Raw genomic sequence first — 22,886 nt, 5'->3', positions numbered from 1 at the left:
ATCTTAAAATAGGTTTTCCTGCCCCATTTACTTTTTATTTATTTTTAGTGTAATTTGATTTGGAGTTGAAGAAAGGTGAGGAAAGGCAAAACTGCTGGCTATCAGGATAATCTGTAGATACCTTGGGATTACACACATAATCAAGAACCATAAAGAGGCCTCAAAGAAGTCAATCACAAGTGAGCAGTTGGCTGAATGGCAATGTGCCAAGCTACAAATACTCAAAGGAGATTAAAAATAGAAATATCAAGACCAGAACAAATTGCACAATAGGACTTTGACCAGATAACCCAGAGGTTATCTGGTCAAAATACATAGTTATGTACTATGTTTTAAATACATAGTTATGTACTATGTTTTAAATACATAGTTATTCATAAACCACAGCATTGTCAGCACAGTAATAAATCCACAGACATCTTCTGGAATGGCTGGAGTTTCCCCTTGTCATACTTGATTGTAAACAATAATATAACATCCATGAGCTGCAGCACACTTCAAATGTTTTTCTTTAGTTTCAGACTTCCTGTTTGGGTTTTTGCCACAGATCAAGCCCCTCACTAATCATTCACCAGTTAAAAGCAGAAGGGACTCTGGGTCAGGACGGCTGTGGTGTGACTGGGTGGTGTGATCTCAGTGTGTGGAGTAACTATGTGTCACCGCAGAAAGACGGTTAAACTTTCCCCTATATTTACTGATAAAACAGTGCTCAGCACCTGCAGCATGGCTAAACAATACGCAGGACTGAAGAAAAGGAGGAAGTATGTTCAGTATTTTTATGCTAATTTTAAATGCTTCCAGTTAAAAAAACCACTACTACCTGTTTTTGAAATATCCAGCTTTTTTCTTTTATAACATTTCAGACATCTGCCTCTTAAATGTGTTCATCCAGTAAACAAAGGCATTATTGCACTTTTCAACTTTTGAATAGCTCTCATGAGCCAAAGTCTTATCTTTTCTCCTGTTGTGACATAACTTTTATAACGTTATATTTTGCTCTCTAACATGCTTCATTGTTCATTTCTGATGAAGACTGTCTTCATAAACCAATTTCAGCTGATAAGTATCTTAACAACACCCCACACCCACTTCATTTTTGGCTTATGGTTTTCATAAATGTCCCTCCTGCTGAATGTTTGTCCCTGCCAAGCAAAGCCAGCCTCTGTAATTAATGCAAACACAACAGGTTTCTGTAGCTGCAGGCTGCTGCGTGTTGCAGGTATTAGGTTGTCTTCACCTTGTCGAGACCACAACCTTTGATCCACTTTTGTCCGTGGATCTTTAACTGATCATTCTGGCCTTGGCGGATTATGTGAGTTTCTTCATCTCTTAAATGAGGCAGGAGAATCTACTTTGATCGCCTTGTTGAAGTTGCCCAAACTGTGCTTTCTTACCCAGCGAGGAACAGTAGACTATCTGTGTAGGGCAAAGGTTGATGTAGGTCAGTCGTACACTTGAGTGCCTCTGAGAGATTGATGCCACTCAGTTGTGAGAGCATTGAAGGTAAGACGTCACCTGCAAAGCTGTTCGGTTAATTTTCTGCTTTCTTGTGCATTTATAAGGGAAAAAATAGTTTTGAATGTTAAAAAAATACCAGCTTTTACTTCAGTTAGTTTATCCATAATATGTACACCTGTGTATTGTCGCGTTTTCTTTGTGTTTCTTGGGTGTAATGTTTATAGCGTACTCCTTTAAAAAACTTATTTTCCACTTCACAGGACAACTACAGTGCGTAGCAGAAATATTCATACTTCTTGAACATTTGGACCATTCCACTAACATTTAATGTGTTTATTAGAAATGTATGTATCACAACACATACAAAGTAGTGTATATCTGTGAGGTGGTTAGAAGATTATATAGTTTGGTTTAGGTTTCAGTTGAGTTTTGGTTTATTTATGTAGATGTATAACAACGGGCATCTCAATGCACTCTTACAAGACAAACATCCAGTTTTCTCAATCTAATAATGTTAATATTACATGGTTTCCAATTTGATCCTAGGTATAAAACAATGCAGGTGATTTTAGTTTATTATGACAGTTGGTAAAATGTTTTCTGGCTAATGAAATGCAGCTGATTGTTTTGTTGAGTGACTGGACTTGCAGCAATCACTCCTGAATCAGCAGGTGGTGGCAGCAGATTTATAGCATAGAGCTAACTTTGCAGTAATCTCTCATGTTGAACTTGCATTTGGTGAGGAAATCTACTTTACTGTTAAGTTTCTGTACATGACTGGTTGTGAACTGGACTTTAACTGGACCGTTGTAACCCATGCCACTCCATTGTAGTTCTGGTTGTATGTTTTGGGTCGTTGCTGTGTTGGTAGGCGAACCATCGCTCCAATCTCAACTCCGCTGCAGCTTCCCCCATGTTTTCATCTATGATTGCTCCTTCTTTAGCTTCAGCTTTCATTTCCCTGTTGAAGAAACGGACCCCCAGCATGATGCTGTCACCACACGCCGTGACGATGCTGACGGTTTATTCAGGCTGGTCTGCTGTCATTTTTGCTCCTCACATGATGGTTTGAATGTAGGCCAAAAAGATTTATTTCAATATCACCTGGATATCCTGATTTATGTCTTAACGTTCTTTCATGTGAGTTTCTCCTACACAAAATTATGCCATCACTCCCTAGTTTTATAAATGTGTATTAATGACAATGTGCAGGGTCTCTCAATTTTCCACGTTTGCTAAGTCCTCTAGCTTGTGGCAAACTGCAAACTGAACTTTTTCCATAACAAAAACAATCTACGAATCCCTTCCCTTCCACTTCACACTTCGACTACTTTGTGTTGGTCTGTCACATCAAATTAAAACAAAATATACTAAAGTTTGTGGTTGTGATGTGACAAAGTCTGAAAACCCCTGGGGCATGAATACTAAAGGCACTAAAAATAAATTTGCACAATTTGGAGCAAAGATGTTTCAAAACTTCACTTTAGTAATTCGTATGACCTTTGACTCCAAAAAGAAATCCTTGACATGGGCAATCTTAAAACCAGAGAGTCGGGGTGAGGGTTTGCTGAGTGGACAGATCTTAATCTGGTTTTATTACAACATTGAGGAAACATATCTGTTACACTAACTTTGTCAAGTTTTGCTTGCAAAATAAGTTTCTGTTACTCGTTGGGATTGATTGTACCGTTAAGCAGAGGGATTTAGTTTCTTTACTTTTAAATGTACAGTTTAGTTTCTTTTGTTTTAAGTTATGCTCTGAAATATGGTGGCAAATTAGGGCCATTAGAGACAAAAATGGAGGAGTAAATTCCTGTAAAAAACCTCAGAAATTTTTAGATCAATCTCAGAAATGTTCTAGAAAAAACAAAGAAATTTCTGAGATCCAAAGTTGAAAATTTTCAAACTCAGAAATTTCCAAGTTTTTTTCTAGAAAATTTCTAGAAGATTTCTGAGATCAGTTTTTTGGCGCAAATTTAGTCCTCTTTTTTCCTGTCTCTAATGGCCCCAATACGCCGGTGTACTGAAATCATTTAGTTTGTGAAATGCACTTTCTTTAAATTTGGGTCAAAGTTGCTCACAGTCACAGACTGACAGTGTGATTAGTGCAAGAAGATGAAGCAACCCATCCTGGCACATTATTCGGAGTTTCAACACGTGTGTTTCTGCTACGTTTGCTTTCCAGCAACTACAGGCGCTGACCTGTTGCAATGACTTCAGTGGATGTCAGAGTGTTATAAATGAGCGCAGCGGTTCTGTTTCATAATCGATCTTCTTATCTGGCTGGAGAGTCCTCGACGAAAAGCATCTGAACGGTTTTAATGCTGATTTTATTTTACACTTTGTCTTTTTAGCAACTAGAAGAGTGTCGAGGAGAGTCTTGCAGCAGCTGTCATGCTAAAGGGAAAAACTGATGTTCCACCTGCAGCATCAAAGACGAGCGCCGATCCTCCTGCCAAACCTCCAAGAACCTTCGATCAGGACGACAATCCAATAAAAACTCCTAGAGGTACCGATCGAACTCTGAGTGTCACATTTAGAGAAAGGACTGAGCTCAGGTCCAGTCAGGCATTCACATGCACTCATCATGGTAACAAATGTCACTTTTATTTTGGTATTCTAGTGACGCATTTGACTTGTTCTTTTTTAAAGGTGGAAATGATTATACAACAACTTCAAGTAGTTCAAGAAAATTAGGAAGTGGGCAGATATCGGCTTTTCTCTAATCCACCCATAGTCAAAAGCTGCTGACATTATTGGTAGAGCTCGGCTACACTAGAGGCTTTTTTTCCTGGGATTTTAAGGACAGATTATAGATTTATTTTGGTATTTTAAAAACCACGGCCCATAGTAAGACAAAATAATTCATGTTGTGTGTTTGGGATATCTGGAATGTCCATCTGTTGACTTGAGGTGAAGCCACAAAACTCTAAACTATCCATCACCTTCACTATCCCATTCACCAGGCCCAACAGCATGATGCTGCCACCACCATGCATGACAGTTACTTCATATACTGAAACTTAGCGGATTATGCTGAAGGTTTGGGTCTGTACCAGGAAACCAAACATTTAAATGATCTGAGAAGAGTGGTCAAATATCCTACAAACATCATGGCAGAAACCTGTTGATGTGACTTCACATGTGACTTCACATGTGACTTCACATGATTCCACATGTATGTTCTGAATAACATCGCATTCATGGCTATTGTAGCTTCTGAAATACACTGTGTATCCCCCAAAAGGTAAATAAATACCTAAAAATTAAAAAAACTGAAAGAATCTTAGGTAAAAATCATTTTCTTAAATGATTAATGCAAACATTGTGATGGAATTGAAATCATGAATACGTTACTTTTAAAACAAATTATTTTTATTTTCATGGATGTTGCTTTTTATTGCTTTATTTGAAAAGGCTAAGCAGTCTTAAAAATCGTATAAAGTTAGAGACGAATTTGAAAATGAGTTCTGGTTCGATTAAAGTGATAAACAGATAAATTCACTCCGTCAGGGATTTTCCACTGCATTCTGTCTTCTTTAAATATCTTATTTTATTACAAAGCAGAGAGGAATGTCTTAAAGATCTTCCTGTTCGATACGTTCAAAGGTTGTTTGTGACAATTTCGATGACTTGGAATCAACAGACACAGTTTCAAGAAAGGTAATTAAGGTCAGTTTCCCTTAGATTGGATAGATTTCAGTCATTTTATGGAGCTGTATAATATATGTTTTAGTTTCATTACAGACATGAATTTCCAATTAAAACAGTAAAAATAACACACTGTATATAAACATATACAAGAACTGAAGTATAAAAATGCTGTGAGTATAATTTTTAAACATATCTAGGATTATCCTGAGTGGTATCATGCTCAGGAGTCAAACTTCTCAAACCCAAAACTCTGATTTTATTTAAAAACTGCAGGTAGTGAAACCAAATCCAATAAGAAATAACAGATTGAGTCTCAATCCTCTGTACTCATCAGAAGAAGCTGCAGCAGATCGATGTTGCCTCCTCAAACCAAGCCTGGTGGGTGGGTGTGTCAGCCGCCTGTTCAGGATCAGATAACAACCTGCTTCCTCTCTGACGCCGCCTAACGCGACGCTGACCCAGCAGGCGTCACTCACCTGCTGGGATGTTTCCTCTCCTCTCACTCACCTTAGTCTTCTCCTGAACCTTGAGCTCGCCTCCTCGTCTTGTTTTCAAATGGCGGGTAAAAGCATCTGCATCTGTTGTCCCAATGCAGAGCGGAAAAAGTCGGTTACCTTGATGTCGGCGGAATTGGAGACCGCGTTGGCCCCCGCTGAGAGGCTGTTTACCTCTGAGAGAAACCAGGCGGTTCGGCTGAGGATGGAGAGCGTGGGTCCGGGCTCGGAGACTCCCATCACCATTCATCAGTTGTTCCTGGAGGCGGTGGAGAGCTACGGGGATCACCCGGCTTTGGTTTTCAGGAAAGGTGGCCGGATGATGACTCTGACCTGGAGGCAGTACTACGAACAATGTCGTGCAGCGGCCAAGAGCTTTCTCAAGGTTGGTGCGTTCTCAGAGTCTGTGCTTCGGAAAATGTTTTCTGATTTTACCGCTGAATTAATAACAGTTTCATGTGTTTTCAGGTCACAATACACAGAAAGCCATATATTCCTCCACACATGCACAGTATGGAGTTCCAATTGTGCCAAAAGTATTTACTCCTATTCATAAAATCTGATGTTTTTCTGATTTTGTCATGTTGCAAACAGACTTTTATGCATTTAGTTGGGATTTGATGTAACCACAAGTAGATAATAATTGGATGTCAGTAATTAAAATTTGTGTGGTATACTTTGTAACTAGTCCCTTGTAACAATAGTCAAGATGATGTGACATGGAATTATTTCATACTTATAAACATGTCTCAGCTGAAAAAAATAAATTCTGATTAATCCAGAACAGTCCTTCAATGAGACAGCAGAATCAAAATAAACACAACAAACAGTTTGTGAAGGTTTCTGAGGTTCGGTTCGACCAATAAACCAAGATATCGCCTGATGAGTCAGCCTCAGTCAGATTGTATGGAGAATGTGAACATCAGATACCAAATCTTAAAACAGACCTTCAGATTAGATTTAAATCTGGACTTTTTTATTTTCATAATTCCTCTGATCAACTGTTACAAGTCGCCACCTTCCTCTAGAAGAAAGCATCTCCACAGTATGATACTCCCACCACCATGTTTGACCATGGGAATGGGAAAAGGGAAACTTTTTTATAACTTTCTTTAAGCAATAGATTCCTCTATAGAGACAAAATCTGTGGAGTCCATGACTAACAGCAGCTGTGAATTTCTGCAGCTCCTTAAATTCCTAACAGATGAGCTCCGTCTACAAATAGATAGTTTTGAGGAGAGTTTGTTCCACTGGATTTTATTTATGGTATCAGAGTAAGGAACATGATAAAAAATATAAAATACACACCCCATTTTTTCAGAATGTTATTTGTAAAAAAAAAAAAAGAAAAAGAAAACCTTGCACAAGGCTTAATTACTTTTCCTGGGGATTGACTACAATGTTGTCTTTTAAAAATACTGTTACACTTTCTGTAATTTTATGTTTTCTCGATGAGGCGTAGCGTTGGACTGTTTCCTCATGTGACGTCTGTTTCTGACTTCAGAACTCAGGATATTAATTGTTTTGTCGATTTATGTGGAAACTTACCAGCCAAACTTGTTTTCTTCACTGCACTTCACTTCACTTCCATTTACATGTTGCCTGCACATATGAACACAATATTTTTGGCACATTTGGAACCCCATAGGCACAGACTTAGCTTATATTATACTAAATTTAAGGTAAAAATCAACATGTCTTTTCCAAATATGAATCCCAATTAAGAGACTTAATCAATGTCTAAAAACTATTTGAGAATCAAGTCTCTCTTCATGTTTCCAGCATTATTCTAAAAGAGGAAAGTTTAACATGCAGCGCTATATTAAACTTTAAACTTTATATTGAAGTAAACATTATTACTTCAAAGTGAATATTCATAGTTTAAATGATGCAAAATATGAAGAAGTCGCATCAAGAGGATCTCAAGATGATCCGTTATTTATGCCTTTGTATTATGTATTATATCCATTACTTATAAAAACAATTTTTTAGATTTTCATGAGAATTTGAGCAAGTTGAAGGGTAATCTAGAAATTTGTGTCTGATCTGTGGTGTGACAATGTCCCACTGAAAACCAAAACGTGGGGGTGTGAAATCCGCAGCTTCGGTTACGTCTCGTGTTTCACGGCCCTGAAAACCCGATGTGGGCCAAAGGTAACGGAGGCACGGCGTCGCCGCGGCGGCGTTATTACGGCGCATTGTTCTTTCCCTTCGCAGCTCGGGTTGGAGCGTTACCACGGAGTCGGCATTCTGGGATTCAACTCTCCCGAGTGGTTCATCTCGGACATCGGCTGCATCTTAGCAGGGTGAGATCACACATCAGCGCCTCGACAGCAGTCCATGCAAAATGTTAACATCCAGGTTTTTAAGGTTTTCTCAGGTCACGCCGTCCGTTTCTGTCTTTCCTCGAACTGGTTTGACCTGTTTGCCAAGAATGTGAAATATAATGAGTTCATAGGAACTTTGTTATTTCCTCTGTCCTCTAGAAAATGTAAAATAGCGCACAAAAAACTGGAAGTTAAGTAAACAGTAAAATGTGTGGATGTTACAGCCATAAAAACCAGTTTACCTCTGTTTATAAATTAACAGTTTGGTTAGTTTCTTATTACTTTAGGCATTAATGTTTCTTGAAAAATACACAATCCTTTGTGATTTGGTGTCGTGTTTTACAATTCAAGTACTTTAACATTATATTGTGAAATGAAGTGACATCAGACTTAATTTGCGCTTTATTGGGGCACTGAAATACTCCTTACATGAAATCATATGATTTCATGTGAATGCACACATTAACATGCTGATAATGGAAAGCTGCTGGATTGTAGCCAACTTCAAACGTCAGCAAATAGCTTCTTGCTAAAAGTTCGATTTTCTGAATGCCTCTTGTTTCTAAAATTAGTTTCTGTCTGGAATAGAAAGAGCTGCACGTTTCCCCCTTTGTTACCTGTCAGGTACTCAGACAACTTGCATGTCTGCAGGTTTACCTTTTATTCCACTGACATCATTTTGATCTCCAAGTTTATTTATTTATTTATTTATTTATTTATTTATTTATTTATTTATTTATTTATTTATTTATTTATTTGTCAAAAATAAACAAGTACATTTATTTGTTTATACATTTATCTATAAATTAATCCTCTTAATTTTCATGAAGAGGAAAATTTATTTTACATACATAAATAACCTTTTAAGGAAGATACTATGCTTTCTTCAACTGAACCTAAACATGAGGAAATGTACATAAAAGGTTAAAATTTAACAGAGAAGCTTAACTTACTTACTTCTGTTTGGGGAAACTTGATAAATTAGCCATCAACAGAAGATTATTTACAAGCAGGAAGTGATTAACAGTGGTTGCTGTTTGGTTTCATTGAGGTTTTATGCCACAGGGGTCTGGCTGCCGGTATTTACACGACCAACTCTGCAGAGGCCTGTCATTACGTAGCCTCTAACTGCGAGGCAAACGTCCTGGTAGTGGAGAACCACCAGCAGCTGGAAAAGATCCTGCAGGTCAGACGGCTCGGCTCAGCATCTAAACCCTCTGTGTGCTATTTTCAGAGCTCTGGCAGATTTATGAGTAACTACTCAACCTCTCATGCCTCTGTTTGTCTCTTCCTGCAGATTAAAAATCAGTTACCTCATCTGAAAGCTATTGTCCAGTATGAAGGCGAACTGGAGCAGAAAGCAGAGTTCCTCTACACAGTACGTTGACCAATCAAACTCAGTGATCAATTAGAAACATCACATGGACTTTAGGACGTCTGGTAACATATTTTCTATGACAACATCGACTTTTTATTGGAGAATTATTGCCTTTCAGGGTGACTGATCATAATAAACAACAACACAACTGTAGCTTTTGTTTATCCTAGTTTTATTTAAACCTTTTCATTTCTGCAGTGGGACCAGTTTATGAAACTTGGAGAGAACATTCCCAACAAGCGGCTGAACGCTGTGATCGACAGTCTGCGGGCCAACGAGTGCTGCACCCTCATCTACACCTCCGGCACCACCGGAAACCCCAAAGGCGTCATGCTGAGCCACGACAATGTGAGTCCGCTCTTCAGCAGCACCGCAAAGGATGAAAAAGTTCAGTTCAGGTCTGATTTATTCAGAGAACTCATTCGATCAGTTTAGTGAAGAAAGAAAATTAGTTTTATTTGACGATAATCGTAAAGACACTGTTGGGTTAGTAGTTTTATTAGCAACTTCCAGCTTCATGGGATCAGTCAGCAGTTACATGTGTCGCAGAGCCCAGGGGCCATGTGTTGTGTTGTCAGAACAAGCCCTCATCATCACTCCCACAGTGCCGTGCTTGACAGCAGAGACGCACTAATCAGTTTACAGGAAACTGGAATCAGTCGGTTTGTTTTGATTCGCTGCGGCTGCTGATGGGAATGACAGACGCTAACGACTCGTTCTTTCTTTGTTCCATTAGTTACCTGGACTCTGACTCACTTTTTTACTTTTTTCTTCTGTATGTGTTGATCAAACCTGAAATCAGCAGGACGGACATTTTTAAATAGTGTTTGTTTTTTGTTTTTTTCAATGCTGATGCTCGAACCAAAAACAAGTTAAGCTTAACCAAGTTTGAATGTTCAGGTTTACGCTGCAATGGATGAAGGAAGAAGAGCGAAACATTCAACTCCAGATTATTTCAGAATCAAGCAGGAAAATACCAAGGGTTCTTTGATCAAACACATTTGATATTTATAACTTCTGTACAGGACATAAGTGGGATAGATGTGATAAATTTAAAGATTGCATCAGTTGAACGCCACCAGTAAGACAGACTCTAGTTTCCTTTTTCTGCTCTGTTTTCTCCTGTTTTTCTGATCAAACTTCACGGCTGCCTCGTCTTTTCCGCGGTCAGATCACGTGGACGGCCCGCACTGTGTCCAAGATGATTAACCTGCACTGCTGCGAGGAAGTGCTCGTCAGTTACCTGCCGCTCAGCCACATCGCAGCGCAGATGATGGACATTTGGTGCTCCATGAGTCTCATAGCCACTGCCCATTTTGCAGAGCCGGACGCCCTGAAGGTATCGTTTGAGCTAGCATCGGTTTGTTAGCACCAACACTGGTTCTGGGTGTTAATATTGTCAACCATTGTTGTTCCTGTTTTCAGGGATCTTTGGTGAACACGCTGAAAGAGGCTCGTCCGACCGGCTTCCTGGGCGTTCCTCGGGTTTGGGAGAAGATCCAGGAGAGCATGAAAGCTGTTGGCGCCAAGGGCTCCGCGCTCAGGAAGAGGGTGGCGGACTGGGCCAAGTCCATCGGCCTGCAGTACAGCTACAGCGCCATGAACGGGTGAGTCGGCTTCAAGCACAGTTTGAGGAGAAACACAGTTTTTATGTAAAGGTAGCATCGTAGGCTGTGTTTGTCTCTGAACCAACAATCACAGAGTCCTGGGAAAAACTATTTACCCTTCACAGATTTCTTCTGGTTTTGATTTTTTTTCTGGTTTTGATTTTTAAACACTTAAATGCTTCAGATCATAAAACTATCATCATAGTCTGAAAACAAACAGTTTTCAGATTGAGCTTTAATTTATTATTATATGGAAAAGAAAAAAACAGTGAAAGTTTAAAAAAGGCTGATTGTTGCTAGGAAGAACAGCAGGGAAGAAATTCTTGTTCACATTGGGCCAGTCGTTTAGATCACTTATTTCCTTTAATAAATCAGATGAACATTTGAAACCTGCAGTTTACATTTACTCAGGGTATCTTGTTGTTTTTCTTTTCAATCTTTTCCAAAGATTTATTGAGATAAACAAACTGGTGATTCTGTTCTGTGTATTTTCATTAATGACTTCACCAGAGATCCAACACTGGAGCTAACCACCAGCCTTAAGGAAACATGTGGCAGATGGGAAACTTTTGACAGATTTCAAAACATTTTAGTTCAATGTAAAGTATTGTGATCTTCTTCTAAACAACCTTCAAGTGTCTTTTTGTCGCCAAGATTTTTCTGCTGTGTTTGAAAAAACAGATCCAGGTGTTGCTACAGCCGACCAGAAATAAACTAAACAACTTTTAGAGCAGAAATCTGATTAAAAACACAAATAAAGAGTTAAATACATATTTATACATTGAAAGTCACTCATATCTGTTGCTTTATTCCTTTTTCTGACGAAATCAGACAGATATGTGCAAGGATTGTTATGATGTGTTTTATCTTGAGTTTGTAACCATTTAAAATAAACTAACAATAAAAACACCAACCATGAGATGCTCTACACGAGGCAGGAGGTCTGAGCTTAAATTGACTTAGTTCATAGAAAAGTCACATGTTTATAAAGTTACCCAGGTTCATTCCTTAATCTAAAGTTTCAAACATGAGTGGATCTGAGCACGGCGGCTCATTGGAGCGCTCTGCGTCTGCTTGGCTGCAGGGAGAACGAGGTGCCGTGGGGCTTCATGCTGGCCAACAATCTGGTGTTTAAGAGAGTCCGGTACGAGCTGGGTTTGGACCGCTGCAAGCTGTGCTGCACTGGAGCCGCTCCCATCACCAAAGAAACTCTGGACTACTTCATGAGCCTGAGCATCCCGGTGAAGGAGCTGTACGGCATGAGTGAGAGCTCCGGCCCACACGCTGTCTCCATCCACGAGTACCGCATTGGAAGGTCAGCAGCAATGCATTATGGGACTTATTGCTTTGAGTGAAACATTTAGTGTTGTATCAGTTTGGCTTCTGTGAAGATGTATTTGATCAGTTTATTTGAAAAATAAAACTATCCTGTTCCTTGTTGCAACAACCCAGATTCTTCCTGTAAGTGAAAAAGAATAAATAAAATGTAAATAAGATTATGTTTGGTTTAAGAAAGTAGAATAATTTCTGGATTTTCTTGTCCAAGTTCTAGTCTCTGTTTCTGCTGAGGAGAAGTTAAAGAAAACCAAACCATCTCCATGACGGCTCACAAACCAGGACATGAACGCACTGAGCTCATCTCTGTGGTTTGCCTCTGCAGCGTTGGGAAGGTGATGGCGGGCTGCAAAACGAAGCTGGATAAGCCGGACGCGGACGGGAACGGAGAGATCTGCTTCTGGGGCCGGCACGTGTTCATGGGCTACCTGAACATGCCGGACAAAACGGCCGAGGCGCTGGACGAGCAGGGCTGGCTGCACTCTGGAGACTTGGGCAAACACGACGAGGACGACTTCCTGTACATCACAGGCAGAATAAAAGGTAACGTTGTTCTCAACCTGGGAACAAAACCGAAAACCTTAAGACAGTTTTGGCCTAAAGCAGTGATGTGTAAAAGTTTACTTTATTCTGTTCATTCTATGAAACCCTTCCAAAGATCTTTTACTAGAAGGTTTTACATCAGTAAAGTTTGTTGTTGTGCGTTTACAATAATAAACTAAACTCACAAACTGAATTTCCTGGGATCTGTAAATCTTTAGACCCATTGAATCCATTCACTCTTTTTAAGGGACCACGCAACACAAATCTTTATTTAAAAAGTACTTTTGGTACAAAAAGGTAATTTTACACATCAAACTTAAAAAGCTGATGTTATCTGATACGATCTTTCATTCACATTTAGATCTTAATCTGGTTCAGCCTCTGAGCACAAATAGATCAGGACTGTTGAACGAATGAGACGCAAAAACAAACAATAGGAAACATTTATTATTACTTAGGTTAAAGTTACATCCATTTAAATATGTGAATAACCTGAATTGTTACCTGAGAACTCAGCAGGGATCTTTTCTGTTCTTTGGTTTCAGCTGTTTAAATAAGACTGTTTACTTTTATCCTGACTTATTTTGAGCATTTATTCCCCTTTATGGTTGGCCTTTATTTTTATATAACTGTATTCACTATTTTTATATATTTTGTAAATGTTGTTTTTCATATGTATCTTTTTGAATGAAATGTAAATTTTAGTTTCCATGTATTTATTTATTTTTCTTTAATTTTGATGTTATTTCCATAACATTACATGCAGCATTGACAGCTTTGTTTTCCTCTTTTAACTAAATATTTAGTTAATCTGTTTTGTCTCCATTAATATTTTGTTGTTTTATGTTTTTATTTTAACATCTTTGCTTTGTTTGTATTGTGAATGAAAAATCTGCATCTTTAATTGAATCCAGAGCTCTAGTAATAAAAATCTGGGTTAATGTTAATTATTTGCATTTAATTATTTGAACTTGAATAACAAAATAAAACTTAACTGCTGAAACCATGATTTAGCATTTCTATGATACTTTCTTTGTTTCTCTTTTGCTAAACCAGAATAATTAATTCAGTTTTTTTTTCTCTTAATTTTTTATTCTCTAAAAATTAAACCTCAGTTGCCACATTAGTTTGGGAAATCTTTCTTCAGGCATTTGGACATTTCTTCCATCATTATCTGAAAAGAATTTATACAGAAAGTTGAATGTTTTGTCAGAAACTTGAAGTATGACTAGAAATCAGTAAGTCATAAAGCAGAATGTCTTTTTTTCTTTCTACAGAGATCATCATCACCGCCGGCGGCGAGAACATCCCCCCCGTCCCCATCGAGGACGCCGTGAAGCGCGAGCTTCCCATCATCAGCAACGCCATGCTGATCGGAGACAAGCAGAAGTTCCTCTCCATGCTGCTCACACTCAAAGTAACAAACTCTTCCACAAAGCCGCCGCCGCTACATCAGTGAGCATGTGTGACCAATGTTGTTGCGTCCGCAGTGCGTAATGGACAACGAGGGCAACCCCACCGACATCCTGAGCCCCGAGGCTGTGGACATCTGTCGGCAGCTCAACGTCAGGGCCACCAAGGTGTCAGAGATCATAGCCAGTAACGAGCCGGTGCTCTACAAAGCCATTCAGGACGGCATCAACCGGTTCAACAAAACATCCACGTCGAACGCTCAGAAGATCCAGAAGTGGATCCTGCTGGAGAAAGATTTCTCCATCCACGGAGGAGAACTGGGTCAGAAAATACTATTGTTTTTTTATTGTCTTTTGTTTTTGAGAAAATATTACATTTTTAACTTTTATCACAGTTAAAATCAGTAACAAATTTTACTGGATGACAAATAGTTTCAGAAACTACTGAGATAAACGATAATATTCTCGTCTTTAGACAATTTTCATGTAATATATTGATAATGCTAGAATAATGTAAGTTTGCTTCTTCAAAGACCAGTTCCAGCTTAAACTGGAAGACATTTTAGATATCCAGAAATCAATAAATAAATCAGAAATAAAAAACAAGCACACCCAAATCCATGAGGTCTGTGTAAACAAAACAATATTAGTCATCAGAATGGAGATGATGGAGCTCATTTTAATTTCTCATTAGTGGATTAACTGCAGGTTAGATTTAATCTCTGAGGATTTTATGGTTTGTTTCTCAAAGTTACTCCTCAAACAGAAACTGAGTTGCTGTTGTTCAATCAACCGTTCTTTTCTCCTCTCTTCTCTTGTTTTTGTGCAGGACCCACCCTGAAACTGAGGCGGCCCATTGTGGCAAAAATGTACCAGGACCAAATTAACAAATTGTACTCGCGCTGAACTGTCCATATGTGGTTCCTGGAGAAGTAAAAGACTGAGAGCAGACCTCTGTTGCCTACGCCTCTATAAATCTCTGTCTGTTGTATCATATTTATGCTGTTCGACGTTCTCTGCCTCAAAGCGGAGCCGGGCCTCGCCGCACCTCAACACATGCAATTGAGGCTGCCGTCACCTAGCTTCTCGGAATGTAAGCTTTTTACATTTTTATCGTATTTAATGAATGTTTTCTAACCACTGATCCACTTTGACTTTTAAAGGTTTTTACTCTCGTCTTACAGCAGCTGTTTAAAATCTGACCTCCTGTTTCAGCATCGTGTAAAATTCTCCATCTGGGCAAACAGAAGGTCAACATGTTTTATAATGTGAATATATTGTTTAAAAAATGAACCTAACGGTCTGTGTTCATCCAATCACCCCAACTGCTAATTGTAAATCGAACATGAGTGTGTACAGTTTCACTCCTACTGAAAATATATATTTATTCTGTGATATATTTTCTGTAAATTGTCAATAAAAGAGAGTGATTTGGAGCAAATCAAACAGACCTAGCAACAACAAGTTTTTTTTTGTTATATATTTTATTTCAGTTTGCAACTTGGTGCAAGAATATGAAGAGCCAATCAATGTAATATTGCATTTAAATAGATAAATAAATTAAAATATGGTTTTAATAAATTGACATTTATTAAAACCATATATAATTTCAGCATTTTATTATTTCACATTTTTTCTGCGTTGTTACTGCAGCTTATGCAACTTTTATCTACTGACTGATTCATAAGGACGAAAAATAATGTTGCGGCAGCTAAACATAAAATAATTTTTTGTGTCATTTACTTTTTTTTCTAAATATACATATTTATCTACATTTACATGTACATATTTAAAAAATTATAGAAGGAAAATCAAATGTTTTCCTAATTAAATTAAGGATGCTCTTTAGTCATTTTTTTGTTTCGTGGATTGTGGCACTTCTGGATCCCCATATTTCTGAAGTTTCATGCCAAAACTTATCCACTTTTTTTTGTTTGTTTTTTTTTACATAAACCAAATATCACTGTTTAACATGCAAATAATTCACAGTTCACTGATTGTGTTATTATAAAACCAGGCTTATATTTTTAATGTAGTGGTAATAAAAAAGAACAGAAACATTGAATAAAGTTAACTTTTAATTAGTTATGGTCAATACGACAGTCATGTGGGCAAATGTATGAACTACACCCCCGCAATGGAGCTGCTTCATGTTCTCATAACAGAAATGTTAATTTCACAAAATAAATACACAGAAAAGATTTTAAGAGTACAAAAACATGTTAGAGTAAATTAAGGCATCCATCAAAAAAAATAATTGTAATGTTTTATCCACTGTAAGAATATTTTTTCCACATAGTTCATCCAAAAAGTCAGCAGATTTTCTGAACTTTTCTAAATACAACTTTAACTCAAACCTCACAGTAAAGCTGATAGTTTTATTAGGGAAACATGTTTACAGTCTTATTAAGTATTCATATGTCTGGGAAAAATTATCCACACTTATTCAACATTCAATCATTTTTGCCCTTCAATACCGTAAGAGAAGTAGTGACTAAATGTCCATAACCATCTATAAACCTTATCAGAAATATTTTAAATCCCAGTGAGTTCAAATCCAGCCGGTAATTCTGCTGCTGGCCATTTAGACGGATACATTTAACCTTATGACGCATTTTAACTGGACCACTTACAATACACAACGTTCATTTTTAGTAATAAGAGCAGGCACAGTGAGGACGCCTCTATCTGACATGCTGCTGCTCCCATTTAAGCTTTGGTTAATGTAAAGTATCTTAGACACACTGCAAAACACAACATTTCACCAAGTAATTTTTATCTTAGTTTCTAGTGAAAATATCTTAGTACACTTGAAATAAATTACAAGTAACTTCTCAGCGAGCTACATGAACTTGTTTTAAGTCCAATAACTCCTTAACTTATGACAAAAACTAGAACTTTTTCATCAATATTAAGGAGTTATTGACTCTAAACAACCTAACTTATGAGTTAGTTTTTATTTCAAGTGAGCTAACATATTTGCACTTGAAACTAGACCAAAATACTTGGGAAGATTTTGTTTTTGCAGTGCAGCACGGACACCAAAGTAATGAGAAACCGTCTGCGTGGTTAGAAATGGCCGGTGGCTTCATTTGGTGGTGAAGGCGACGCCCTTCTTGACCCAGGCGTTGCTGTTCAGCAGGGACAGCATGAAGCGAGCCACGTCTCCTCTTCCCACCTGACCGCTGCTGTCAGGCACAAAGTATCCCTCATGCGTCAGAAACTCCTGAGCTGCAACAACAACCTGTACTTTACCCGTTTATTTTATTTTGGGGGGGGGGTTCTACTTGTGGCTACAGCATCAGGCTTTCTCTCACCTGAGGCTGCCAGGTTCTTGAGGCCAGGCGGCCGAACTACGGTCCAGTTGATGTCCTCGGTTTTCTGCAGGAAGCGCTCCATCTCGTACATGTTGCTGAGGACGCTGCGGATCATCGGCAGGAGAAGGAACCGGATCAGGAACGGAGACTGGGTTGCAGAGTCAGCTAAACATGAAAATATGACACAATCTCACACAAAGCAGATATACGGGGAGACAATCATACCAACAGTAATTATAGGGGTGATAAGTCTGTCTTTGAAGGTTTCCATGGCAACTGCTTTAGAGACTTTGGATAAGCAGGTTATCAGTTCAGGTATTCTAATATTTGTTAATATCAACACGTTCTGCCACATCAATGAGTTTGACACGCTGACCTGTGCAGCCCACTTACGGTCTGTGTACCAAGAGGTCATGGTGATGACCCTGTTGACCCGGGCCTCTCTCATGGCGCCGACCACGGCCGCCATCGACGTGGTGTAGCCCGTCACGCCGGAGAAGAAGGAAGCCGGAAAGCCAAGGCAGGACATGACGACGTCCTGGTCTTTGAAATGAGGCTTCAGGCTGTCTGCTGAGAAAATATCAGCCGACACAACCTGGAGACAGAGAACAGGTTGATATGAAGCCATTCTCCACCTCGTTTCTCACAAGGAGTGAAATAAAACCAGTCCTGATCTAGGAACAGAAAACCTCACCGCCAATTTACAGTTCGCAAAATATTGTTAAATATTTCATATATAATTTATAATGATAAAACATCCACGAAACAGGACTGGGCTACAAACCTACACAAACTGGCAGGACTCCAGTTAGATGTGACCTACATTTAGCCTCCATTGATCTCTGGCTGATACAAAACATGTTTATTAGATTTTGCACTAAATTATTTTTAGATAATGACATTGTAGTCTCTCTTTTTTTAGCTACTTTCAGAATAAGCAGATTTAGAGTCTTGTGTCACATTAAATTCAAACAAGCTGCTGCTGGCCACGCCCACCGACTCAATGTTCACACTCACACGTGAAAATGGCTGAAAAAAGACGCACAATTATACAGCCATATCTTTGAAAAGCAGAAGTAGACCCTACTGCACAACCAACAAGAATGCAGCAACCGGTTTCTGGATGGTAAATCAACAACAAAACACTTGCTTTTCTCCAGCAGCCATTGTACAAATTCAGCAGTAAAACCAGGTAACGGGCTGGGCTTCACTGGGGTTGCTAGGTAACAGGGTGGGCTCCATTGGGGTTGCTAGGTAACAGAGTGGGCTCCACTGGGATTGCTAGGTAACGGGGCAGTGCTGCTGATTTGTCATGGTACATTCCGGAGGTTTTTGAAACGGGTCATTTTCCAAAATGACCCGTTTCAGCTGGGTGTTTTTTTAAGAGCCTGGGTTGTTTTTCGAAGCTGTTGAGACCCAAATGAAAGTATAAAAATATGAAAAATGTAAATTTAGCATAACAGGTCCCCTTTAAAGTTATACCAGACAAAACAGTATCTTCAGTAAAATAAGGATTAGCTTTAGCCTTTCAGTTAAATTAAAATTAAAAGCTTCCTTCCATCACAAAACAATATATTGTGTTTCAGTTTACTATTATTGTTCGGCTTGGGTTCTGAAAGAAACAGCAAGCTGAATACGTGGCTCCATAAACGCACCTGAACTTTGAACCTGGGTTGAGTTTTACCTTGAGGTTGTCGTGGTGCACTGTGAGCTTCGCCGGGTTCCTGACGACGGCGGTGACCGTGTGGCCCTGCTCCAGCGCCTGTTTGACCAGAAACTGTCCGGTTTGCCCAGTGGCTCCCAGCAAAGCGATCTTCATCTTCCAACCCAGTCAGGAGTTAAAACCGACCTGATGAATCACTTCGATGGCTGCAAACCGCTGAGCTGAGGTTTCCTCCTTGTTGCACAAGCAGAAGTGTAAAAAAAGGATTACTGCATAGAGATAAAGACATCCTCTCCCACATAAAACATGGTTTCATCATATGACAGAGTTCACAGTCTGAACAGCACAATATAAAATCTAGAGTTAAGATGGCAACTTAAACATTTTAGTATAAAATCTATATTAACAATTTGCTCATTTTTGATTCATAAAATCACTTAAATTATAGAAAATGTTAGAAGAAAAAATAATGTTTTTGGTGTTTTTGGTGTTTAGCAAACAAGTCTGAGTCTGAAATAAAATAAATCCCTGACATTTGACATGAATAACTAAATTAAACACAATAAAACTCTACAATCTGTAGTTATAAATATTTAAAATGTGTAAATAACTAGTAGAAGCCAAGATGTGTCTCATGAAATTTAGCCAAAAAGATTATTTTTTCCTCATTTTTGTCTGTAATTGGAAATAGAATAGATTCTATATCTAATTATTGTTTTATCATTCTATAACTAGTGCATAGATTTTAGAAACTTTGAAAAGTAATTATTTGGAAAGAAAATGGCAATTTTTATCATAAAAATAAATAAAAATCACTACGATTCAAGGAAATGTGGCTCAATTTTACTCAGAAATATGATTAGCAGGAATTATCGAAAGCAACACATTGTTGATTATTTTAACTCACAGCGTAAATAAAAATTACTTTCAATGTTCATAAGTCAGAACAGAACACCCGTCGTACATTGGATGGCCTCATCTTCAAGGATCACTCTGAAGCTTTAAGTTCCACAGAAAAAAACTTGAATAACGTTGTTTTCGACTCGATGATCAGTCACTGCTCATTATTCAGCATGTGACCAGCATCTTCTGATACCACAAACATAATTCATTTGACCCGGATCGGTTCAGACAGAGACACACTGTGCAGCTTTCCTCGCCTTGTCCAATTAAACATTTCGGTTTCCCCCTGAAATCTCCAAAAACAGAAATGTCTCTGCAGCTAAAATAGAAGAGATGAAACATTATGATGTTTAGTTTACCAAAGAGTAAGAGACCAATATTTCTTTCTACATAGTGTCAGCTGCATATTCAAATAAAAATACAGAAGCACCAAAGCTATGGGGAATTTATATAAATATAATCCATGTTTTATTGTTATTGTTTTACTAAATAGGTATATTTGAGTGTAGATGGAAAATGAATGACAGACTTGGGACAAATGACCATAGGTTGGACTTGAGCCTCATTACAAGAGGTTAAAGTTCATCCAGAGGCAACCTGTTGATTTAAGCCTTTAAAACCAAAATAAAATCCTATTTTTAACCCTTTGAGATGAAGATTACTTAAAAGCTTTGATTTTGGTGCAGAATGCAAACAGAACCCGTACTTCCACATCTAGAAAGTAATTTATCTTTAGGTGTTGAATAAGATCAATATTTGATCAGATGCGACTGAAATACCAGAAATCCATTTATTCTACTTAATAAATATCAGCACAGGAAGCACTTTCATGCACCTTAAGCTAACATGACTTAAGGTTTAAATGTTGAAAAGCTTTTAATTTTTTCAGTTTCTATTACCTCAATTAAAGATCCTATAGCACATTTTTACTTTTGTTTTAAAAAAGAAAAACAAACCCAAAACTGTAATCTGGAGGTCAGGCCTTAAAAATTTGAATCAGTATTTGCCAGGAGAAACCTGATAAGTTGCAATTAATCAATAAATTAAATTAAAATGAGCTTGATTATTTCCATACTTATGATTAATATTTTTTGGAAGTAAATTTTGTTTACAGATATAATGTAACCCATTTAATTGATGGTTTCAGATGTAAGTGGTTTTTATTTCTGTTTTATTTATTATTTTTGGTTTTATTTTGGATATTTAAAATATCTTTCCATTCCAGTGTTTAGTATTCTTTGCAAAATTAAAGTTTATTTGTGATTGACAGTGCAAACTTCAATTATTATGCCATGAAAATGGTTTCAAAACAACAATATTGTCATTTATCGCTATAATTGCAAGGACAATTTCTCGTCCAGCAAAATGTATCATGACAGGCCTACTAATCACTTTGATTACTAATAATCACTCTAATTAATTCATTTCACAACAAATTTTTTGGAACATGAATGGTAAGATTTTAAATAGGCCTTGTTTTCTGTGTGTCTAGAGATGTTTTGTATTTTAATAATTACACTATTAAGTCAAAAAATGCTTTTTCAAAAGAGTGAAGTAATCCCACAACATTTTAAGTTTATGATGATTCGTTATTGCAAAACCTTTAAACTATGGGGAACCACATGTTAAAAAACAGCCGTCATTTCATACTAGATCATTCTTCAGCTGATGTTTACTGCATATACTGTCAAAAGGAGGACGAGTATTAGTTAGACAACTGAACCTTAAATGACCTCTGTGGGTCTAACATTATCTAACCAAAGTGAATCTTCGACACTGTCAGTAGTTTTGGATTTCCTCTTTATCAAAAGTATTTTTGTTGCTAAATAACTTTAGCGACTCAGTTTCAGATACGTATACAAACATCTGCACAACTGGAAGTAAAGCGAATGACCACTAGCTAGCTGCAGACGGAAAAAGCAGAGTGGACGTTAGCCACGTTAGCATTAGCTTACCTATGCCCGGTGCTACGTCCGTCCGCCTACGCCATCTTTGTTTACAACGTTTAGAGAGGTGTTCAAGAGCACCAACGTTTGCTTGTGTTTATAAAACAAGGTTTCTGAAGTTGGTTTTGGTTTAACACACAGAAGTAGATGAAAACTAGAAATGACCGAGAAGGTAAAATAAATTTTAAAAAATAAATAAAAAAAACATGTCCATATTTAAAGAGTAATTATTATAAAAAATGGAAAATATTAAAAACTGGAAAGAAACAGGGAAAAAGGTAAGCTAAATGTTGCCTTTGTGGTTCATTTAGCTGTTTTGGAAAATTTGCACGTGCTTGTTTTTGCAACATTCATTTAATCTATTAGGCTGAAACCAAGCATCTCATTAAAGAAGCTAATTTCTAAAATACCCAAAGACAAAGCTTTTGTGCGAAGTTAGAATATGGGCAGATGTGGGTAGTGTACCCAAAACTTAGTAGAAATACTTCAACATATTTTTACTCATGTAAAAGTGAAAAGTAGCCCTAGTAAGAGTAAAAAGCATTTGGTAAAAAGGTTATTCAAGTACTAAGTAACTGATCAAAACATCAGTTGTTTAATATTTAAAAATCACATCATCAGATGGACCAAAATATGAAGTTATGTGGAAATCTTGGATATTTTATGGACCAAAATGTTAATAATTCAAATAAATAACATAATTACAAAATAACAAGAGCAGGCAGAAGTTTAAAAAAAAATCCATAACAATTTTTTTCAATATAAAATTTATTAGACATTAATAAAAACTGCAGGCTTGTGTCTGTTTCTGGTGAATTTACTCCAAAATACTCCATAAAGTATTTTTTC

At 37.7% G+C, this 22,886-nt stretch overlaps 2 protein-coding genes across 6 annotated transcripts; one reads left to right on the top strand and one right to left on the bottom strand.

Annotated features, from left to right (window-relative positions):
* The first annotated feature begins 1,179 nt into the window (after positions 1-1,179).
* Positions 1,180-15,654, top strand: LOC106922682 (long-chain-fatty-acid--CoA ligase ACSBG2-like). Of its 2 annotated transcripts, none has more exons than XM_014995308.2 (14): positions 1,180-1,503; positions 3,813-3,967; positions 5,708-5,991; positions 7,824-7,912; positions 8,999-9,119; positions 9,231-9,311; positions 9,510-9,659; positions 10,483-10,650; positions 10,737-10,918; positions 12,003-12,233; positions 12,579-12,796; positions 14,074-14,213; positions 14,287-14,530; positions 15,038-15,654. In XM_014995308.2, the coding sequence occupies exons 2-14, from the start codon at positions 3,853-3,855 to the stop codon at positions 15,112-15,114; spliced, it is 2,100 nt and encodes a 699-aa protein (XP_014850794.2). In that variant the 5' UTR covers positions 1,180-1,503; positions 3,813-3,852; the 3' UTR covers positions 15,115-15,654. The 2 variants fall into 2 exon arrangements, with proteins under 2 accessions (XP_014850794.2, XP_087864822.1); XM_088008696.1 differs by having other exon boundaries at positions 1,184-1,312.
* Positions 15,655-16,268: 614 nt separating this feature from the next.
* Positions 16,269-22,137, bottom strand: LOC106922685 (uncharacterized). 4 transcript variants are annotated; one of them, XM_014995316.2, is made up of 5 exons: positions 22,047-22,137; positions 19,210-19,422; positions 17,919-18,120; positions 17,526-17,690; positions 16,269-17,434 (listed from the first exon to the last, which is right to left on the bottom strand). In XM_014995316.2, exons 2-5 carry the CDS (start codon positions 19,342-19,344, stop codon positions 17,418-17,420), a joined length of 519 nt encoding a protein of 172 aa, XP_014850802.1. In that variant the 5' UTR covers positions 19,345-19,422; positions 22,047-22,137; the 3' UTR covers positions 16,269-17,417. The 4 variants fall into 4 exon arrangements, with proteins under 4 accessions (XP_014850802.1, XP_087864823.1, XP_087864824.1 ...); XM_088008697.1 differs by having other exon boundaries at positions 16,269-17,396; XM_088008698.1 differs by having other exon boundaries at positions 16,269-17,393.
* Positions 22,138-22,886: the final 749 nt, after the last annotated feature.

This window comes from Poecilia mexicana, unplaced genomic scaffold (genome assembly GCF_051168715.1).
Source record: "Poecilia mexicana isolate PSO_F unplaced genomic scaffold, ASM5116871v1 scaffold_9, whole genome shotgun sequence".
NCBI lineage: Eukaryota > Metazoa > Chordata > Actinopteri > Cyprinodontiformes > Poeciliidae > Poecilia > Poecilia mexicana.
The sequence above is the reverse complement of the archived record's forward strand: the minus strand, read 5'-3'. Positions and strand labels throughout refer to the sequence as shown.

Bases quoted from the DNA above. Each gene is read 5' to 3' on its own strand.
- LOC106922682 (XM_014995308.2), top strand. From the start codon at position 3,853: ATGCTAAAGGGAAAAACTGATGTTCCACCTGCAGCATCAAAGACGAGC. The intron at 7,913-8,998 runs GTGAGATCACAC...TTTATGCCACAG, and splicing joins ATCGGCTGCATCTTAGCAGG to GGGTCTGGCTGCCGGTATTT. The intron at 9,660-10,482 runs GTGAGTCCGCTC...TTCCGCGGTCAG, and splicing joins TCATGCTGAGCCACGACAAT to ATCACGTGGACGGCCCGCAC.
- LOC106922685 (XM_014995315.2), bottom strand. From the start codon at position 19,344: ATGAAGATCGCTTTGCTGGGAGCCACTGGGCAAACCGGACAGTTTCTG. The intron at 18,121-19,209 runs GTAAAACTCAAC...CTCTGTCTCCAG, and splicing joins TGCACCACGACAACCTCAAG to GTTGTGTCGGCTGATATTTT. The intron at 17,691-17,918 runs GTAAGTGGGCTG...TTTCATGTTTAG, and splicing joins GACCTCTTGGTACACAGACC to CTGACTCTGCAACCCAGTCT.